This window comes from Mustela erminea, chromosome 1, assembly GCF_009829155.1.
Source record: "Mustela erminea isolate mMusErm1 chromosome 1, mMusErm1.Pri, whole genome shotgun sequence".
NCBI lineage: Eukaryota > Metazoa > Chordata > Mammalia > Carnivora > Mustelidae > Mustela > Mustela erminea.
The window spans coordinates 63,632,749-63,654,761 of record NC_045614.1 but is presented as its reverse complement, the minus strand read 5'-3'; the positions used below and the strand labels follow the sequence as shown (position 1 = coordinate 63,654,761).

Sequence of the window (22,013 nt, the reverse complement as noted above, 5' to 3'; positions counted from 1 at the left end):
AAGGGCTAAGTCAGTAAACCTCTCGAAGCATCCTATTTTATCTCAACAGAGTATGTGTCTTACAAAAGTTCTTGCTTATCTTCCTTCCTGAAGTAGTTACCAATTTGTTTTGTTTCTAACCCATGGAACTCAAACAAAAATCTGGGGGTAGCCTGAGTGGAGGACTTTTCCTCTCCAGTCCAGACACCCTGCACCTGTCAGCCATTTCTTTCTTTCTTTTTTTAATTTGCTCATTTTATTTATTTTCTTTTAAAGTTAGGCTCCATGCGTGATGTGGTGCTTGAACTCATAGCCCTGAGATCAAGAATTGTATTCTGGAGCACCTGGCAGGCTCAGTTGGTAGAGCATGTGACTCTTGATCTCAGAGTCATGAGTTCAAGTCCTGTGTTGGGCATGGAGCATATTTAACAATAAAGAAAGAAAAAGTTGCATCCCTGCCGACTGAGCCAGCCAGCTGTGATGCTTCTCTCCTCTGATGCATTGCACAGGGCCAGTCGTGAAGGAATCCCAGTGCCTCAGGCACATCCTGACCTCCTCTTCTTGCATTCTGTAAAGTCATCCCAGCATCCCTGACTCTTGTCCCAGTACTCCATTGCATATTATATCATATACCTTTTGTATATTTTCTGAGACAGTTGCAATTATTTTGGTTAGCATTTAAGTATTTTTTGGAAAGCATTCCTCCCTATAACTAGTGGCCTGAAAAACATTGTTATACCTCTATAGTTATTTCTGGTGACAAATATTTTTTACAAGAAGTATATCAATATAATGTATGCCCTTGGTCAATAGAATATTGTTTTAAATTATTGCAAACGTTAATTCTAAAGCCATGTAGTTACTCGGAGTAGTTTTCCTCCTCATTGAATAAAACAGCTCTGTCTTTGTGAAAATAAAACTCTCCAGTGCAATTGGAACCTGTCACCACGATTCTGTCATTATGGCCCAGTTTAAGAAAATATTTTTAAATGATCTAAAATAGCTCTGTTCATTCTCCCATGGCCTCTTTATCATCTTGATGTTAGGGTATGGCAGTCTCTTCTCTTACTGTTGGGCTACATTTTATCATGGCTTTGGCAATATGGTGGGAAATAGTCCCCTTCAAGTTATACTCACATGCAGTCTTAGATTGGTTTGTCTTGAAGGAAATGAATTGAATTGATAATTATAAATAGTGAACCTTGTAAAGAAAAACCCTTTAAAGCAGATGGAAATTCTTTTTTTTTTTTGCTTGACTGAAAAGAAATCTTTGAAAAACATTTTGCTCTTTATTCCTGGATAAAGTGATGTTCATTCTAGGTAGGGATGAAGTGATGACTGTTCATTTCTTCCTGAAATAATCTTCCCTTGTCCCAAAGGCTGACCTGCCCAGGAAGAAAGTCCCACTCTTTCCACTGCTGCTTCAGGCAGAGTCTTATCCATCATTAGCTTTTTCTTAATGAATGAGTTCAGTCAGCAGTTACCTATTCTTCTGTTCGTTGTGGCAGGTATAGGAAAATTGGAGATATGGAAGAGAATTGTTGTTGACCTTGTGAGAGCCTTTGGTTTTAGGGGGAAGAGGTAGCACACATTCATTATGCACAAATAAAAGATATGTCTAGTAATATAATTCAAATAATAAAAATAGATGCTTATCTGTGTTATCTAGGAAATATGAAATAATGTATAATAAGCATGAAGTGAGGCCCAAAGATGGCTTGTAGATCAATTTGAGTCACCTTTTGTTGGTTTGAGATTCTTGATACTTGAGAATGATTCATGGTTGGTTTTTACATTAGATGAGAAATTCAGATTGTTGATTGAGAAAGTTGAACCAAAAAACATATTAGCCTATAAGATTGCTACCGTTCATAAAATGAGCAGTAAGAACCATTGTCTTTGAACAGGTCTCTTGAAATTATAACTTAGTTCTTACTCCTGTCCAATGAGCTGTAGCTGATTAGAATAAAACACTGCAAAACAGACTGAATTCTGTTTTCCTTTTCTTTTTTTAAAAAAGATTTTATTTATTTATTTGAGAGAGAGAGCACAAGCACAGGGAATGCAGAGTGAGAGGGAGAAGCAGGTCTCTGCTGAGCAGGGATCGATGCAAGACTTGATCCCAGAACCCTGGGATCATGACCTGAGCTGGAGGCAGATGCTTAACTGACTGAGCCACTCAGGTGTACCAATTATTTATTGACTTTTCTTCTTATAATAGATAATTAAGATATTCAATAGAAAGATACTTATATCTTTTCAATGTAAATATATAAGATATCTTTCTTAACCATATAGAAAACAGGTTTTTTTTTAGGAGCTTATTAAATGAGCATTTAAAAACTGTTTAGTGGGCGCCAGGGTGGCTCAGTGGGTTAAGCCTCTGCCTTTGGCTCAGGTCATGATGTCAGGGTCCTGGGATCGAGTCCCACATCAGGCTCTCTGCTCAGCGGTGAGCCTGCTTCCCTCTCTCTCTGCCTGCCTCTCTGCCTACTTGTGATCTCTCTCTGTCTAATAAATAAATAAAATCTTTAAAAAAAAAAAACTGCTTAGTGACGTTAGCTTTAAATGTGAGTTCCAGTTGGATGTTTTCTGTAATTTGTTATAAATGTGCAGTACAGTTTCCATTGTATTTAAAATCAGCACCTTGAGTACTTTGTTATTTTAGTTTTGGAGGCTGAAAAGCTGGTAAAAGTAAACCAAAACAAACCCAAGCACATTGCAGAGCTGCCTTCCCACCCATTAATTTTGGGGATGCTCGAGAGAGAGTGTGGACTGCACTTTGTGCTGACAGTGCACGGCCACGCCAGTGTTTGCATTATTTAGTGGGTGTTGTAGGAGGAATGCAGTCTAAAACTTTGCTTTGTGACTCAGATGATTATGTATTTGCTTTTTGGCATTGATCAAAGAATTTCTGTAACTGCTGATAAGGTATTTCTCAATATACCTCTTTTTACTCTATCTCTTCTCCCCTCTCAGTTAGTTTTACACTCTGTATTTGAAAACCCCATTACAGAAAACAACAGTTATTACTTAATAAGAGGTTTCAGAGTTTAACCCAATTTCAAGATTATATTTCGTAGATGAGAAATTGTTATCTGTCAAGATTAAATTGTACAGCATAATCAAATTCTGGCTTCTTTGAGGGCTGTGATGTGTAGAGAAGGAATCCTGTTCCTTCACTGACAAGTCTCAGAGCCTCTGTTTCTTGACAAAACAAACATCCCCTTATTAGGGTTGTCGGAAGACCGGAGTTTAGTGCTTGCCCTAGGTTTTTGGGATGATGGTACAGGGGGCAGTGATGGTCACTTAGCCACCACATAGCAATACGTGTGTGTGGAATGTCTTTCCTAGATAAGGAGACTTAGAAAGGTCAGTTAATATTAATGTGTATAAGATCAGCCATTAAAGATGTCAGGAGGACAGTGAGGTCATTTCGCAGCAATGATACCAGCTCAGAAAATGTCCCCGTGTCCATTCCAGTGCCTTAGAGTGCCAGCCATAAGCAGCACTGCTGTGGTGAGAGACTGCGTCTCACCAGCCTAGCCTGGCTAGCCCTTGAGCAAGCCCCTTTCATGTTTCATGTTTCTGGCCTGCACCAGTGAAATGAGCTTGTAGGATTATTCTATTCCTAAATTTCTTTCTCTCTTAAGTGCTGAATTATTTGTAGATTTTCAAGTGGGAAAAAATTGCCTTATGTACAACAGGCAGAAGTTCAAAAGAAAACTCACATAGTATATGCACACAGTTTTTGGTGAGAGCAGCCTTTTTCTTTCTCTTAGCTTTTCAGCTTACTGTGCTGGATACTCTATTTTGTGGTGGTTTAAGCAGTTTAGATGGCCAGAGTAGACTAGATACTTGAGTAACAGGGTAGGAGCTAGAGTACATACAAAAGTCTTTGACTTGTCTATTTTTTTATTTAGGATAATTTTATTAAGAAAGTTTCTTTCAGTCAAGTGCTAACTCATCTCTTGGAATTGATAGGTTCTTTTGTTATATAGACATCTCTTCTAAAAAGTGTTCTTAGAAATGCATTTTTCTTTTTCGGATGCTAGCAAATTGAATGACATGTTTCACCTAGATGGCTATTCTCTTGATGACTCCATTGAAGAAAAAAAATTTTTTTTCTCTTCTGTTGAAGAAAACTTGGCTTATTTTCATCCCCCATCCACTCTTGTCATTTTTAAAAATTTGATTTCGACTTTATTTTTGCTTTTCTTTCACACTGATCCTTTGTGTTGCATCAAGTTCTTGATCAGTCCTTGCCCTCAACTAGTCTTGTACTTAAGTAAATGTTTCTCACTTTTCCCCTTCAGTTGGAATTTTAAGAATCTCTTCTGAGTTAATAATTCATCTGAGGTTTTCAAGCATTGTTAGATCTAGAAGTTTTCTATCCCAGAAGAGACTTACCTTTGCTATTGTGTGGGCTCAGTAGATGCATGGAAGGTAGATCAGGAAACAGATGCAAATAGATACTGATGGCAAAGTGAAAAATACTGTACAGACCAAGTATGTATTTATTGTCTCAGGTGGTTTTGATTCTTGATTTTGTTAGAATTATATAATCTGTGGTCATTGCAAAAGAAAACATTGCAAACAATTCAGAATCATATTACACAGAGAAGGAGACCTTCATGTTTTTAGCTTCCCAGTACTTTCTCTACCATGCTGTGATTATCTCTGTTAATAGTCTGGTGAATATCCCCAGGCTTTTTTATAATTTATAAATATATATTTATAATTACATTTTTAATCACAAGTATTTTATAGAAGTGGCAGAATGCAACAGCTTGCTTTTTTTACTTAATATTTCTGTTTTATTCCACCACATTACAAATTGGTGTACCTTATACTTTTTACTGGCTGATTGTATGATTATATGGATGTCCTACAATTTAGTTCACCAGTTTGCCATTGATGGACACGTAAGCCATTTCCAATTTTTCAATACTTACAGGCACAGACACAGGGAGCATCTATATCCATATATATATTATATATATGTAATATATATATATATATATATATATATAAATTTTTGCCTACTTCTGCAACTTTTTCAATAGGATACTGACCTTATTGTGTTGTGTGTGTTGCAAATATTATTTTCTTGTTTGTCTTTTGATTTTGCTGCTGCTTACTAACTGCACCATTAAATATAACAGATAAGTAAAATGATTCTTCTGATGGTTACACTAAAAACAGACTCAGATTTTATAAATAACCTCTTTTTTTCTGATGCTATTTTAAAGCTAACTGGAAAGCTAATTAATACTTTTAGATAGGACAAAGAATTTAAGAAGGTTGTATAGTAAAAAGTGTGTTTGAGATTGGGTCCCTTTGAATGGAAATTTTGGTTTTGGTCAGCATTCCTAAAACCATTCTTGACAATGTACTGTTGAATTACAAGAGGGTTATTTAGTGAGAAAACAGACAAATATTAGGAATGACAGTTCAGCATATAGACATACTGTATTCACACCCAACAATATTTTCCCTCGAATTTTTGATGGTAAATTGAGCTCATATAAATCAAATTTTAACATGTACTTGAATGGAATTATGAAAGAAATCTTTTTATAAAGCAAATAATCATACCCAATCAATCTACTATATATTTCCTTAAAGTGTGAAGTAACTTTAATTACATTGTTCAAATTTTTAAAGTGAAGTTGCAAATGAAAGCTACATAATATAGTTACTTAGGATGGGAGGGAGGTATTACAGATTCCTTATACTTAGCCTATGCTCCCTTGATTTGGGGAGATTTGAGAAAATGTTAAGTACATTCTGTTTAATCCTTTGAAATTCATATACACATACAGTCTCTGTGTTATATATTAAGTCTTAAAACTAACCCAATAAGCTTTTTTTCTTCCTGGCTTGTAGTATACTTCACCTCGCAGTGGTATCTTCTGAGTAAACCATCAGTCTGTGCTTAGTTAGCATGTGGTGAGTGAAGAATAATGTCTTGTGTCTTTTGTGCAAAAATCAAATGTATTGCATGATACTAACCATTTCGCTGGAATTCTTTTGCTCTGTTGTTTAATGAATATATGATTATGTCATGGGTTAATATAGGTATTTTCTGTTAATTCTGTTTTATAGATTAATAATATATAGATTAATAATCACCACCACCAGTAAGAGTTACATAATTTTAGGAAATTTTGCTTCTTTAAATAATAATTGAAAGTTTAAAAATTCCTCTTTAAAATTTTATTAATTGAAAAAAATTTATTTTATCATCTTTTTGTGTTTTTTTTCCCCCAAGAATGGTCTTGGTAATTAAATTAATAAAGATTGTGAAAGAGAAATGAAAAATCATTTTATAGATAAAGGTGAAACGATATATTTCACAAAACCAGAATTTAAAATACTGTAAGGCCCACTTATCAAAGCCAACCTGAAATAATGAAAAACTAGTAAAGTTGATTTAAAATAAATGCAGTTTTATTACTTCCTGGGATCATATAGTACAACAAGGACACCTCTGTCCCGAGGAGACCTTTAGGCAGCCTGCTTCGATTGAATGTGGCTGTTTGTAGTTAGCATATTGTTATGAGGAAGTGAAGGCATCTATACTGTCTTCACCATTTAAACACCCCTGCCATCAGCTCCATGTATTAGTCATGCTGGTGGCTTGAGTTGGCAAGAACCTAACATTTAGGATACATCTTTACCTCTGACTTTGCCGCTATTTTTACAAATGAGAAATAAGTTGGATTGCAGTTAATAGAGCTTTGTTGAATTGAGATAAAGATTCTCTGTGACTGTTAATTCGGCTAGGATTCAGCTAATGGTATCAGGGTTTCAAATGCCAAATATACAGTTTTTCTTTTTTAATCTTTTAGCTTTAAAAATCATATATGACTGCATTTGAGTCTCATTTTGATTTTAGTGTATATCAGTTAACTTGCCTTAGTGCTTATCTAGTCTTCAAGTCCCTTAAATTTTCCTTTTTTCATGGTATTATAAATACTGCATCATGCTTGTCTTTGTATCATTTAAATACTATCATTTATCACAGGAATTGTATACTATGTAGCATTTTATCGATTGATTAATTGATTGTCTCTTCAACTTTTATTTTGAAAAATTTCAAACATAAGATTTTTAAAAATGGTGCAGTGAACACATATATACCCTTCACCTATATTCACCAATTCTTAACCTTTTGCAAGATTTCCTCACTTGTTTTCTCGCTCTTGCTCTTTCTACATATATAACTTCCCCCTCTTAGCACTTGACCATTGCTTGCAAACAGTTGTGCTTGCAAACATTTGACAATTACTTGCAAACTTGCAAAATAAATACTTGAGCAGATATCTTTAAGAACAAGAGCATTTTCCTACAAACTCAACAATATAATTAACCACTCTGAGGAAATTTGGTATTAACATAGTACTGTTACCTAATACTAGTAAATATTCATATTTTTCAAATAATGTTTTTGATAATTTTTTAAGTTCCAGGATCCACTCAGAGATTGCACATTGCATGTCATTGTCACGTTTTTCTAATTTCCTTTAAACTAGAAAAGGTCTCCCAGCCTTTTTCTTTTTTCTTTTTTTTCTTTTTTTTGGTCTTTCATGACATTGACATTGTGCAGCATTATTGAATCATGCATGAATGTCTTTTTTCACAACAGTACAAGCTAAGGTTTCAAAATAATAACTGACACAGAAACTTAAATATGACGGAAGATCTTTCGCTCATCTTCTTTAGGTTTCCAGGACCAACATGATTATTGAGCAAGTTTTATAAATAATACACTATTGGATGTACAACATGAATATCAGTGGATTATATTTTTCACTTATAAATTGTAAAGACCTTCAGACTTTAAAACTTTTTCTTTCCATTAAATATGTATTAAAAGTTTCTATTAATTTTATTTAGTAATTTATTTTTGTGGCATTTTAAATTAATCTGGCTACTGGCTTTTAGCATTTTAATCAGAGAAACCTTGTTAGGTTTCTCATTAGCATCATTCCTCTTAGCATTTTCAGGTTTTTAAAATTGAGTTTGTTAATTTCTGATGAGGCATAGTTTTTTTACACCAAAATGCTGTTTGTCCTTTGCTGCCATGCATTTCATCCTGGGAGAATTGCAATATGTAGAAAAACCAGCACATTAGAGAAAAGGAAAGAACTCTCTAACCTGTTTAAATCTAAATAGCCACGTCCTTGTGAGGTTCTGCCAAGTCAGCACACGTACTCCTGGCTTCTCCAGCTATGACCAGTAGCCTTCAGGACATGTGAAAGGTGGCAATTCCAGATGTCACTGAAACGTCCTGTTTTTCAGGATTGCTGATCTGTAGGATATATAGGTCAGAAGAACATTAATTTTTAGGTTTTCTTTTTTGGATTTAATATTTAGAGAATATTTCTACTTTAATCCCTAGACCATAGAATATAATTTTATTTTAACTTGAAAAAAACCAATCTCCCAAAAAGTTGGCTTAAAAATTTTTTTCTTTATCCTTTTTTCCTTATTCTTTTCCAGTCATGGCTCCGATCGTCGTCTTGAAGAAAGAGGGTGGTGGTGTGGGGCAGGCATGGAGCACTGTCTGTGTTTGTCCCTTTGAGAAGAGCAAGCTGTTATTCAGGGCCCGTTACAGAGCCAAAGACCAAGATAAACCTGACATTGGCCTGCAGATATATTGCAGAATACCTTTCAGATCGAATACATCAGCGGAGAGATGGTGATAGTTTTTTTTCTTTTTTGTTGGGAGGAGTTTATGTTGTTTAAAAGATATTTTGAATAACTCAGCCTGACTTATGGGCTCATTTAATGTTCCTTTTTTCCATTCTTTTTGTCCCTCTTTTTAAAGAACTGCTTGCCTTTCCTATTTATTTTTAGGGTGATTTCTTTTTAAAGACTTGTGCAATACATTTTGAGGTGAAACTTAGTAGATTTTTTTCTGATAAACTAGAACATTTAATTGAGTATTTTATCCAGATTGATTTGTTGAATATTTGCTAAAGACTAGTTCTTTAAGCTATACATATGATAAATCCAAACAGCAGTACCTCATTGTTTACTTAGCTTTTGTACTTATATTTTTCAGAGGAAAAAATACTACTGTAAATTGTAAATAGTCAATATTGTATTGTATGCATACTGTATTGTATGCAGATCGTGACTGTTGGCAATGTCATCTTGGAAGAACAGATAAATAAAGTTTATTTACTATATAAAATTATATTACTGTGCTTTTTTACTGTGTTGGAATGTACAAAATAGGTAAATAATGTTCTATCTGGGTGAATATTTTGAGGAACTGTTTGTCAAGATCGCTAAACCCTAACCATTTGGAAAGATTTTTTATGTTCAAAATTAGCATGACCAAGTTAGAAGAAGTATGGAAACAAAAAATACTTCATGATGTGTGTTTCAGGAGTCTGCCAACTTGGGGATGCCTCCTGTCTCTGGAGTAGACCATACTTTGATTCTTTTTAAACTTAATGAGAGAGCATCTCTTGGACAGGAAGATGGGAACTGTTCAGAGGGTTTCACACACCCTTCATATTCTGGCAAACACAGTACTTAGTATGTGGGTATACCTAACCTCTGCCTCAAGATGGGGTCTCAATTATCCAGACAATGTGGACCTTCGCATTACTGGTGTATCTTATAGTGTGATAAAGAATGGGCAGCTCGGAGGGGTAATGACTGGTGGGTCTTCCTAGCTAACCCACAGCTGATTCCTTTGAGGACTACTGTTTTAGCAAGGGCGTCTTCTTACCCACCCCTCTTTGTTTAAATCAGGATTCACTTAAGGGGCAAAATTTTTTGCCACCAGAGGGCTTATGACAACAGTCATGACTTCTTTTTAATACATCTTTTCCTAAGGTAGAAATTGTGGACTCCTCTGAAAGTTATATACAACTTGCTACTGATGCGGTTATGGAGCTAAGCATATCAGCACCCTTTTCCTAGAAAGGGTCAGAGTCAGATAGTATTTGCTTTAAAGGCCAAACAGTCTAGGCCACAAGCCACGCTACCCCCGCTCCCACCCCGTCACTGGAGTACAAATACAATCCTAGGTAATATATAAATTAATGACCATAGCCATGTTTCAATAAAACTTCATTTGTAAAAGCAGGTGGCAGGCTGGATTTGGCTCACAGGCTTTGGTTTGCCAATCCTTGAGGAAGTGAACAAGCTGGATCTTAAACATCGAATTTGGGGAAGGGTACCCATTGGTTAAATCAGGGGTTGCTTGTTTTTCCTCAGTGCAGGTTTTTAGCCTCTCTTTCAGAAGAAACTACAACAAATTCAGTTCGCCTTGATTAAGAATGATGATGACATTTTCTCAATGACTTGTTTCAGCAAGAAGTTTCAAGTCTTACATTGAACCCAGTGTCAGGGTCTCAGACCCACCTGGGGCCTTTTCTTGAAAACCCCCCTATAACTGAGTCTGATTAATGCCTGGGGAAATGAGAGTTTTCCAGAAATACTTACAGGATGTGTTTGCATCATAGAATACAGACTGCTGAGTACTTTGCCCTCTACTCCGATTGTTACTTGTAGACAAAGAAGGAGGTTTGTGATGGCTGAGGGTCAGCCCAAGGCTTCAGAGAGAGAGCTGTGATCCCCATACTTAGATCCTGACCCTGGGGCTCTGAACCCAAGACTTACTCCAAGACCTCATGACTGCAGCACATGAAAAGGTTGATGGAGTAAATTTATTGCCAGGAAACTAGCATTTCACTTTGAAAGGTGTTAGATGCTAGAAAGATGTTGCATTCACAAGTTTTTGGTAAAAATTTCACTTGTAGCTCCAGGAATTAATTTTATACCCACTTTGTTCAGGTCAGATGCATGTGAATCTTGGTAGACAACTACCTTTATGTTGATGTCTATCTTAGTCTGTTCACGCTGCTATAACAAGAATACCACCAAACTGGGTGGCTTATAAACATTGAACATTTATTTCTCACAGGTCCATGGTCTGAGAAGTCCAAGATCGTGGCACTGGCATATTTGGTGTCTGGTGAGGGCCCACTTCCTAGTTCATAGACAGCTTTTCGCTCTGGCCTCACATGGAAGGAAGGCGGGAGCTTGGTTTCTCTGGCCCCTTTTATAAGGGCATTTATCCCATTCATGAGGGCTCCACCTTCATGACCTGATTACCTCCCAGAGGCCCCACTTCCAAACACCATCACACTGGGGGATAGGTTTTAACCTGAATTTTGGGGGGACACAAACATTCAATCTGTAACAACTTGAAAATTTTTGAATTAGGCATTTATAAATTAAAGGACTGGAACATCATTTATGATTTTTTTTGTTGCGTGTTTCCTTCTCTTACAAAAATTCACTGGCCAGAAAAACTGCCTGTGGAGAAAGAAGGGCACAGACGCTAGAAGCATACTTATGCCTTTCTCTTGGGGCAGGGTGCAGAGGATGGGGATGGCTTCCTTGTAGCTTCCTTAACCCTCCATAGTAAGCAGGGATCCGAGGCTGAAGGAGAAAATAATGTGTTGGGACTGAAATTCCTTTAAACAGGAAAGAACTTTTCATTATATTTTCTTTCTGATTCTGAAAAATTTAGGTTCATTGTGGACAATTTGGAGAATACATTTTAAAAAGATAAAATAATCTTTCAGAATTCCCCACCAAGAAAACACCACCATGGGGCACCTGGGTGGCTCAGTTGGTTAAGCTTCTGCCTTTGGCTCAGGTCAGGATCCCAGGGTCCTGGGATGGAGCCCTGCTTCAGGACCCCTGCTCAGCGGGGAATCTGTTTCTCCCTCTCTGCTGCTCTCCCTCATGCTCTCACTCTCTCACACATGAATAAATAAAGTCTTTAAAAAAAAAAAACCAACCACCATTACTACTTTGGTGCCTTTATTTCTATTCTTCTTCTTATTATTATTATATTTTTTGGTGTCTTTAATCATGACTATTTTTCTAAGGTGTGAATGGATGTAGGGAAGCACAGGCCGTGTGTGTGTGTGTGTGTGTGTGTGTACATACATGCCTACATTTATATGTCTATTTACATTCAGGGCCATTAAAGTTTCTTTGAAACTATTTCTAATTGCTGCATATTTTATTCAATGGATGCATCATTGTTTAATCCCTTTTTCTCCTGTTGAACATTTAGTTCAGGTGTAGTTAGTCACTTTCATTTAATACTCCAAGGTGATCTTCCTGTCCATACTGTAAGCACACTTGAAAGAAACAGTCCAGGACCAACCTGTCTTTCTCTCAACAGCCCTTGGTTTCCAAACAAGGAGACACATTTTACATAACTGTGTGCCCCATTTGTCTGGCATCACTTCCCCTAACATTCCAAAGACGTGATGCATGGGGGAACATTCTGAGTTCGTACAGTCTTAGAATAGTACATGTCAAAACTGGGCTTCACCCAAATTGGAAGTATCAAAGATGAAATGGCAGTGCCTAGAGCACACTCTCCATGGTAGTGTGGGGGGTTGGGTACAGTGGAGGTGCAGGCAAGGCAGCAAGTGGCTTTCCTTTCATCCTTGAGCCATTTGTTTCTATAGTAGTAACAATTTCTTGGGCTTTGATTTGGCGCTCTCTTTAGTTAGGTTTTGTTGTTGTGTTCTTTAAAAGTGTTCAAACACTGAACCTATGTATACCTTTCCTCAATGACACAGTAAACAGTACAGCCATTTTAAAATCCAAATATTTTCCCCTAAATCAGCCTAAAATGCAGCTATGGGTACATATCTTACACTTCCCCACTTACTCATTCCCCCCGCTGCAGGAAGTCTGCCTCTTGGTTACCCCACACCTGGATTAGGCAGCCTTCCCCTTTTAAATTGGGACTATTTCATGTTTCCCTGTCCCTCTTGCTCTCTCACTACTATCCGTTAAGATTGGGTAGACAGATGATTTGTCTTTTTTACTCATAGGTCTCCAGGAGATGTTGACACAAGGTCTGGTGTGGATCCTGAGATCCTGGCCATAATGTCTGATGCAATGATTGGATGAGACTTCTGGGATGCCTTTTGGGAGGAGGCTGAGTGTATTTTATGGGCAGTCAGGAAGGAAATTAATATTTATGATCCAGTGAGAGGATTGGATGACTGTTTCCAAGTCTTCACATACTTTGTCATCTGACTTTATAGTACCTCCTGTCAGAGTTGGCACAGTGCATTTCTCCACCAGCACTGAGTGTGGCCGTGTGACTGTGGTCTGTGGGTTTTGAGCGGACATGCTATATGCCACACGTGAGCAGCAGTTTTAGGAGCTCTTGCATAGGTCAGTTATTGCACTTGACCTCTGCCATGAGTTTGAGATGTGGTTGCTCCTTCAGCCTGGGCCCTGGGATAGTGAAGACACATCAACTAGACATGTAACATGAGGGAGAAACATTTATTGTTTAAGTCACAATGATTTGGGGATCATTTTTTATAGTAGCATAACCTAGCATAAACTGACTACTATATCACAAAGGGGAAAAAAAAAAAAAGCAAAGCAAGTTGCAGGATAGTGTGTTTAGTTTCTAGAAGTTCGACTTTATTTCTTGGTGTAGATTTCTTCAGGTTTATCCTCTTTGGGGTTTTCCCAGTTTCTTGAATCTACAGGTTTATCTTTTGTCAGATTTGGGAAGTTTTTATCCACTATTTCTTTGAGTATTTTTTCAGCCATATCCTCTTTCTCCACCCCCTCCTCTCCTTCTGGGACTCCAGTGTCTTCATATTAGATCTTTCATTGTGGTCCCAGGAGTGCCTGAGGCTCTGTTCATTTCTTTTTTCAGGTGTTTTCTCTCTCTCACTCAGACTGAGTAATTTCTATTGTTCTATCTCAAGTTTATTGACTCTTCCCTCTGTTCCCTCCATTCTGCTGTTGAATTGAGTTTTTAATTTCAGCTATTGTATTTTTCAGTTCTAAAATTCTCACTTGGATCTTTATATCCTCTATTTCTTTCCTGAGATATTCTGTTTCCTTCCTGAGTTTTTTTTTTTTAAAGATTTTATTTATTTATTTGACAGAAATCACAAGTAGATGGAGAGGCAGGCAGAGAGAGAGAGAGGGAAGCAGGCTCCCTGCTGAGCAGAGAGCCCGATGCGGGACTCGATCCCAGGACCCTGAGATCATGACCTGAGCCGAAGGCAGCGGCCTAACCCACTGAGCCACCCAGGCGCCCCCTTCCTGAGATTTTGTTTTCTTGTTTGTTTCAATCTTGTTTGTAATTGCTCGTTGAAGCAATGTATGTATAACAGCTACTTTCAAATCTTTGTCAGATAATTCTAACATCTCTGTCATTGTGATGCTAACATTCATTATCTTTTTTTACTCACTTTGAGATTTTCTTGGTTTCTGGTATGTCTAGTGACTTTCAGTAGAATCCTGGACATTATGAGACTCTGGAACTTAATTTAAACCTGTTTAGTTGGTCTCCTCTGAGCCTGCTCTGGCAGGGGTAAGGGCTGCGGCAGTGCCAGATGGGTATAGAAGTCTAGATTCTCTTACTTGCCCTTCACTTACACCCAAGGTGGGGAGGGTCTCCTCATTACTGCTGGGAAGGGGTGTAGAATTACAGATCCCATATAGAACTCATACATTGTGTGAGTGCCTCTTTACTCTTCCCCAGGTGGCCCCCTCTGACCCCCAGGAGAACTGATGGGAAGAGTGACCTCTTTTCTTTTGGGTAGTAGTGAAAAGTCTGACCCTCCTCCACTAGGTCTCCCCTTACACCCCTTACACTCCACCCAAACAGGGAGTGGGAGGGGACCTTTTGCTGATGGCAGGGGTGGAAGTCCAGGCTTCTCCACTGACATGGGGATGAGATGGGATGGGGAAAGCACATTGCCATCCACCAAGGATGGAAGTCCTTGCTACCTGTTCAGTCTTCTCTAACAGCGCTCTGACATGAGTTTGGGGTGCCTCCTTACAGCCTGGTGATGTTAGAGTTCTAGGCTTCCTACTGGGCCTTTGCTGGCAGGGTGGGGATAGGGCTATGGCATTTTCTGGTATTTGGGTAGAGTCCGGTGACAGTTGTCTAAAAGCTGTCTTACCTGACTGGTCCTTTCCCAGTCCTCCAGCTAGAGAGAGCATTGAACATTTCCAGGCAGACAGCAACTTCAGCCCCAGTTCTGCCTACATGCATGAGGCTGAGAAACCCTCAGAAACTCACAGCATGCCATTCCTCAGGTCCCAGGGCCCCCAGCCAGCCTGCCACCTTTCCCCCACCTTCAGGGTCTTCTCAAGGTTGTCTTCTATGTAATGCCCTGGGATTTTAGTGGGAGAAACAGGGAGGAGTGCATCTATCCATGCTCCTAGAGATGGAAGTCTCCTACACAATTTTATCCAGCTATCTCTTATGTATTATTTGAGTTAAAGAATTCTACAAATTGTTCCAGATGCATATACTTTTTAAAAAAGATTTTATTTATTTATTTGACAGACAGAGGTCACAAGTAGGCAGAGAGGCAGGCAGAGAGAGAGGAGGAAGCAGGCTCCCCTCGGAGCAGAGAGCCCAGTGCGGGGCTCGATCCCAGGACCCTGGGATCATGACCTGAGCCGAAGGTAGAGGCTTTAACCCACTGAGCCACCCGGGCACCCCTGGATGCATAAACTTTTATAAATGTATGAATATATACACCAGATGGGCATACAGTTCATTTACAATAGTGGCTAAAACTGGTCTTCCCTGATCACCCCTACCCTGTCTCTATTTCCTCACCTTTTTAGCTTTTTTCACTGGCATCTAGCTTCGCCTGCCCTCAGGAAACATGGTACTAGAATAAAAACTCTAAGAGGGCAGGTGCATTATGTATCTTGTCCACTGTTGTATTGTTAGAATATGTAGTAAGCACTCAATAAGCATTTATTGAATGAATGAGTGAATGAGCAAGTAAATTAAGAAAGAGGATAAATTGTACCAGCACATTATCTGTAATTAAAAGCAATTTTTAAAAAAGATGAACATATTTTAAAGACCTCTTTAAAAGGAAGAAGCATTGGGAAGGCACCTGGGAATGCAGGGGAGGAAGAGGAACACAATCGCGGTAGAACCCGGACTTCACTTTCACTTGTTTAATAAGTCAGTTAGTTACAAAGATTGATATTTTAAGAAGCCAAATCCTGGGAACACACCTCAGGACATACCAGTGGGATGAGTACCACTGGAAAGAATCCCTTCCCTAGTGTTTTCATTCCTAATTTCTTAGACTTTTTCTTTCAAGATTGAGCCATGTTGGATTCGAAATTTGCTTAGGCCCAGGGAAAGAATCCATCCAAACATTAATTTTTCCTAATCTCTGGAGGAAGCAACATTGCATGCTGGCTAGGAGTGCAGGCTCTGGAACCTGATGGCCAGGGTTCAAGGCCTGGCTTGGCCATTCACTCACTAAGCAAGGGACCTAACATGTAAACCTCAGTTTCTTCATGTGTAAAATGGGTATAACAATAACAATAACAATAACAATAACAATAACAATAACAATAATAGCATCTATGTCTTAGATTGAATTACTACTTATAAAAATGCCTAGAATGGTATCTCAAACATGGTAAGAGCTAGAGAACAATTGGTTATTGCTGGTCTATAGTAAATAACTATGACACTGAAATTAACTATCAGTAGGCAAGGGTGCCAGGGAAGGAACAAGTCGAACAAAATCAGAGGAACGAGTCCTTGTAGATGTCCATTATGACAAGCAAGATGTATTAACAGTGACTGTGGTCACTGCCACCCAGAACCAGAACTTTGAGCTCAGGAAGACCTCAAAGAGAATGGGCTCAAGCAAGACAAGTGCCCAAATCTTGCCAGAAGTAGGCAAAGAAGAGTCCCAGTGAAGACTGTGAGGACGGGTATCCCCGATCTGGGTGGTCACCAGAGCCTGCTCTCCTCACATGTTGCCCAGCCTCAAGAGCAGCATTTCCTTTCCTTTCCCTCTCAGCTCTCAAGGCACCCACCCAGAGTTGATAAGGTCTATACTGCATCGTTTTTGCCCTCATCCTGTAGGGATCTTTGAGAATCTCTGTCACTTGGCGAGGCCAGGAATTCCTTGGGTGCTGGCCTGGAGGGGAGCTGAGAAGAGAGCCAGCCCCTCTTTTAACCTTGGCTCCGTGTCTGTTGAAGACTCAGGATTTCCCAGGCCTACAAACCAGTATTACCATTAGGTGTTCTATTTGTCCTGGAGGTGATGACCTTCCTGGGCCAGTCAGGACCTGTACAGCTCTGCCTGAGGTCTTCAGGATGACCAGCTGCCTAGGCCACCTACTGCCAGTATTTACCTTATTCCCGTCTGTGCCAACGGTGACCAGATCTGCAGCCCTTTCTTTTCGCCTCAACTCTGCTCAGTCTCACACTTGCCCTTCTGTCTGGACCCTTGATTACATTCTCATAGCTAACCCTAATTTCTGGCCCCCAGGGCTCCTCAATATCACTCCCAACTGCCCCTGGGGCCTGATGCCAGCTGCCCCAGGAAATCTCCTGTGTGGTCCAGACCTGGGCCCTGGGCCCTGTCCCATCACAGGCCCTCGAGGCTCCTGGAGAGGAAATGAACTGGCTCTTGGGGCCTGGCTTATATGCTTAGGTATAAAGTGGACCGAAGTCGACATGGAACTGTCTATTCCTGCCATGGCTGAATTAGGTGGGAGCCCAGGAGGATGAGAGTAGACAACAGACCCCTGTGAGATAGGGGCTATGACCTGAACTTCCTGCATAAAGCTGGGAGCCTCTGAAGACTGTCCACCCATGGAACCGGAAGTAGAAAAAGCCTGCTGGGTGGCCTGGGAGAGCAGGGCTGGAGCTGCCCAGGAGAGCACATGGAAGAAGCCTTGTCTGACAGTGACTTCAGGCCGGGCCTGCACCATGTGGCTGGGTGATGGTCAGCTTCCCACCATTCAAGTGACGCTGGAACAGGGTCACGCCAGAAGGAAAGGAAGGAAGAAAGGAAAGGAAGAGAAACACAGCTTAGAAGTCTCTGAACCCCAGCACCAGCCAGTCAGAAGCTGCTCTGCAGGGAGGCCTGCACACCCCAGGTGCTGGAACCCCGACCAAGAATCAGCAGAAGTGGCAGGTCCCTTCAAGGGGGTGGTGGCAGATAACAGACCCCCCCCCCCCACCCCAGCAAGATAAGAAAACCCCGAACTGAGCCTAGTACGTATGACACCAGGCCCGAGTCCCCAGAGTAACAGCAAGAATCAGCCAGGGAAGGTGGGGAGACCTCCACAGCAGGACAATGGAAGCACAGGGGTCAGGGACAGTGGGTGCGGGTGTGACCCCGCAGCAAGTGGGAGCCGCTGGCGTGAGGTGAGAGGCTGGCGCGGCAACAAGGGTGGAGGCCACATACCCCGTGCTCAGTTCTTAGACTTCATCCCGAGCAGGAATAAGAGAGCTGCATGACAGTCTGGATGTTTTCAGCTCAAGGCAATTTATCTTCTTCCTTGAAAGTTCAGGGCCAAGGCTGTAGCCAGGAATCTTGCAAAAGCAGTTTTTGCCAGTATTTGCTCTAAAAAATGAAATGCACATGGGGTGTTCAATTGCTCAAGCCCAATGTAATGCTCTGAGTGATCTGGGTGGGGTGGGGGAGGAGATGTTTGAAGGCAGGTTTGTTTATTGGTGCTACGGGCACCCCACTGCTCGCTCTCTGGGCCCAGGAGAATGAGGCTACAGCCAGCTGGCCTTTGTCACCAAGGCCCCCAGTATGAACAGCTTCACAGGCAAAGATTTAGACGGACTCCTGGCCCCTTGGCCCACCGCTCAGCGGGCGCAGGGGGCTCCCCCTCTCAAGATGGGGAGCCTGTTCCACAGCCAGCTAAAGGTGCGAATGACTAAAACCAAGCCAAACGAGTGACTGGAGAACGATCTAAAGGGAAGGAGGGAGTTGTGTGTGTCTTTGGAGAGTGAAATCTGCTCTCCCCCCCCACTCCAGTTTTGGACTACGGAATGACTGTGCCGAAGCAGGTGCCTGGCCCTACCTCAGCTGCGCCCGGGACTTTCCCAGCCTCTCACACTGTGGCCAGGAGTGAACTCACCTTCAGGCTCTGCCACCGGCCAGGGGATCTCAGGGGACTGTCTGACGCTGGGCCTTCGTCCGCAGCACATGATGGCTGGGGACACCAGGGATGGTGGGGTTGAGGATCGTGATCTTTGAAGCCCCTCTGGCGCCATGCCAGACACAACTATCAACCCTTGTCTCAGTTACCGGCTCCCAGGATCATGCGGAGGGAGGGGGCGGTGCGCAAACTACACGGAATGCGGTGGCTTAACCTCAGCCTCTCTTTAGCTCCAGGCCATGTGCAGGTCAGTGATTCAGGCTGGACCGTGCGGGCCTCGGGCGGACGCCCCCCGGGAGGCAGGGGCAGGCGGGCTGTCGGCCAGCAGCTCAGCTGGGGAAACTTGGCTCTGCTGTCTCTTCCTCCTGCTTCCAGCCGCTGGCGGGTCACATTCTCCTGAGAAGGGGCAGAGGCTAGAGCAGAAATGGCCACCTGCAGATGCTTTTGAACCTTCTGCGGGCATCGCGACCTGGGCCCAAACTGTAAGGAAGGCAGGAAGTCACATTCTAAGGGAGCGCACCGAAAGAGGTAAGGGCGCGACGACTGGGCCCTAATGCCAACAGCGGATGGGAACCCTTCTCATCTCGGAGTTCCCCAGCCACTGCCGATCCGTGTGCATACGTGACCCCAAACCGGCTTGCGGTCACGGCTGTGAAGGCGGGGTCTCCAAACTGGGTTTCGTGGAGCCCTTCGCTTGCAGACAGGGGGCTCCTGGGAACTCTGCAGGGGGCACCGGGCGTACCAAGAGGCAGGGCTCTCGGCCCTCCTCCGCGCTCGGAGCCGCTCCACTTCGATGTGGTTCAGATTTTTTTTTTTTTAAAGGTCCTGCAGTCAAAACACTTAGAAAAGTGTCCTCTCCTTGAATGTGTTCGGACTAACAGGAAGTGCGCGGTTAGCACAGAGTTCCCTGAAGAGCCAGCATCTTGCTCCACTGCTCCCCAGGCTCTCCTCAACGGCCACTGGGGAGAAAGAGCGTCAGGGAATCAGTGATTGCGTGTTCTTTACAGCTCTTTTACGAGAGTCTCCGTGTGCAAGATGTTCATGTCACAGCCAAGTGCAGGTCAAAGTTTTGGCGTATTTTCTCTTCTGGGCAGTGAAGACTGTTTTATGGATCCCGTGACACATCATTGTTTTCACCTCAATCACCTGGAAGCTGGGTGCCAAATTCAGATCACAAGTTTACATAACTCTTACAGCTAGAACGGCCCAAGGAGCTTTTAGAATACAGATTCTGAGGCTTCAGCTGCGGAGATCCTGTCCCCGCCGGAGGCAGGAGCTGCCCGCATGACTTCATTATCTCTGTTCTTTTCCCTACCCCGGGCTTGCCCTCTGATGCTGTTGTACACCTGCTCTGGCATGGACTGCTCTTCTGTACAAGGCAGTCAATTTTTTAAAAGATTTTATTTTTTTATTTGATAGAGAGCAACAGGGGGAGAAGCAGACTCCCTGCTGAGGAGGGAGCCTAGTGCAGGACTTGATCCAAAGGCAGACGCTTAACTGACTGAGCCACTCAGTCCAATTTTACTAGAATCAAACTGACTGTGAGGCAAGTGCTGGCGAAGGCAGTGCCCAGCCGGAGAAGGACAGATGGATCCTCAGCAGAGGAGCAGGGAGAGGCACCAGGGTCTTCCAGGTCTGTGGGATTGTGAATCCCAATGTGTTTTCCCCAGCCGGCAGTCCAGGGGGAGGCCTGATATGGTGGTGGGTCTGGGCCTGAGGGCTGGGATCCAAAATACTCTTGGACTCTCAGAGATGCAGGACCCACGCTGAGACAGGGCCACCGCCCACCCTCTCCCCTGTCTGCTCCCAGGGGGCTCCACACTGAAATTTTTCAGCCCTTGGGCACCCCTAAATTTAGGCTAATTCAAATATTCAGGCTTGACCTTCCTTGTTTGGGAGAATATGGTCATTCTCTAGGATGATTTTGAATTTAGAACCAAAGATAAATGTCAAAGTAAAACCAATCTATTGTCCTAATCTTTTGAGGTTATTTGTATTTTTAAGATAATTTGGCATGTTAAATTACTAGCAAATGAGCCTTGGATTCATTTTAAAAAGCTATGACTTAGGGTGCCTGGGTGGCTCAGTGGGTTAAAGCCTCTGCCTTCAGCTCAGATCATGATCCCAGGATCCTGGGATCGAGCCCCGCATTGGGCTCTCTGCTCAGCAGGGAGCTTGCTTCCCCCCCCCCCCTCTGCCTACCTCTTTGCCTACTTGTGATCTCTGTCAAAAAAATAAATAAAATCTTAAAAAAAAAAATCTGTGACTGAAGATTTAGATTTGAGTTTTTAAACAAACTTTGTTAAGTTTTGGAATAGTTAAGATAACTTAAGGAATATGTTACATATATATATATATATATGTATATATATATATATATTTAAAAGATTTTATTTATTTGACAGACACAGGGAGAGAGGGAACACAAGCAGAGGGAGTGAGAAAGGGAGAAGCAGGCCTCCTGCTGAGCAGGAAGCCGAATGTCAGGCTCGATCCCAGGACCCCAAGATCATGACCTGAGCCGAAGGCAGACGCTTAAAGACTGAGCCACCCGGCGCCCCAGGAACATGTTATTTATATGTTTAATAGGGTAGATTTATCAACAGTGGATAAATAAGGAATTACTTAAGTACTTGGAAGTTTTTTTGAGTCAAATAAATACATGAAACACTCATAAAAATTCCAGTATGATACATTTCTTAAAGAAGAATTTTAAGTGTATTTAAGGGAATTCAATGAGATTATAAAAAGCTCCTTAAAATAATTGCTTCAATTTTACTAGACTTGTAATTGTAGTAGTGAGATTTATTAGGTGAACCTAAACTTTAAGAAGTTCTACGTTTGTCATGTTAATAAATTTGATACTAAATTTTTTTTAACTGAAGTAGACTTCTAATGAAACTTTCTCTTAAATCTTTGGAGCAAGTTGTATTTGTTAATTTTTCTTTATGGTACTGTGCTCCCTGATGCCTGGCAGTCCTTGGTCATCCAGTGAAGGACAAGGTACATTGCTTTTATGGCTGGAATGAGTTTCCTTTGCA

General features: G+C 41.4%; 1 protein-coding gene across 7 annotated transcripts in view; it reads left to right on the top strand.

Moving 5' to 3' along the window:
* Positions 1 to 9,184, top strand: part of GOLGA4 (golgin A4) — a 126,075-nt gene extending 116,891 nt beyond the window's left edge. For 5 of the 7 annotated variants that reach the window (XM_032354558.1, XM_032354641.1, XM_032354390.1 and 2 more), the window contains 2 exons: positions 5,869 to 5,931; positions 8,488 to 8,590. In XM_032354558.1, the coding sequence (XP_032210449.1) occupies positions 5,869 to 5,898 (30 nt within the window). In that variant the 3' untranslated portion in view covers positions 5,899 to 5,931; positions 8,488 to 8,590. Of the gene's footprint in view, positions 1 to 5,868; positions 5,932 to 8,487 lie in introns of all 7 variants that reach the window. The other 2 variants (XM_032354477.1, XM_032354879.1) reach the window with 1 other exon arrangement.
* The last annotated feature ends 12,829 nt before the right edge of the window (positions 9,185 to 22,013 follow it).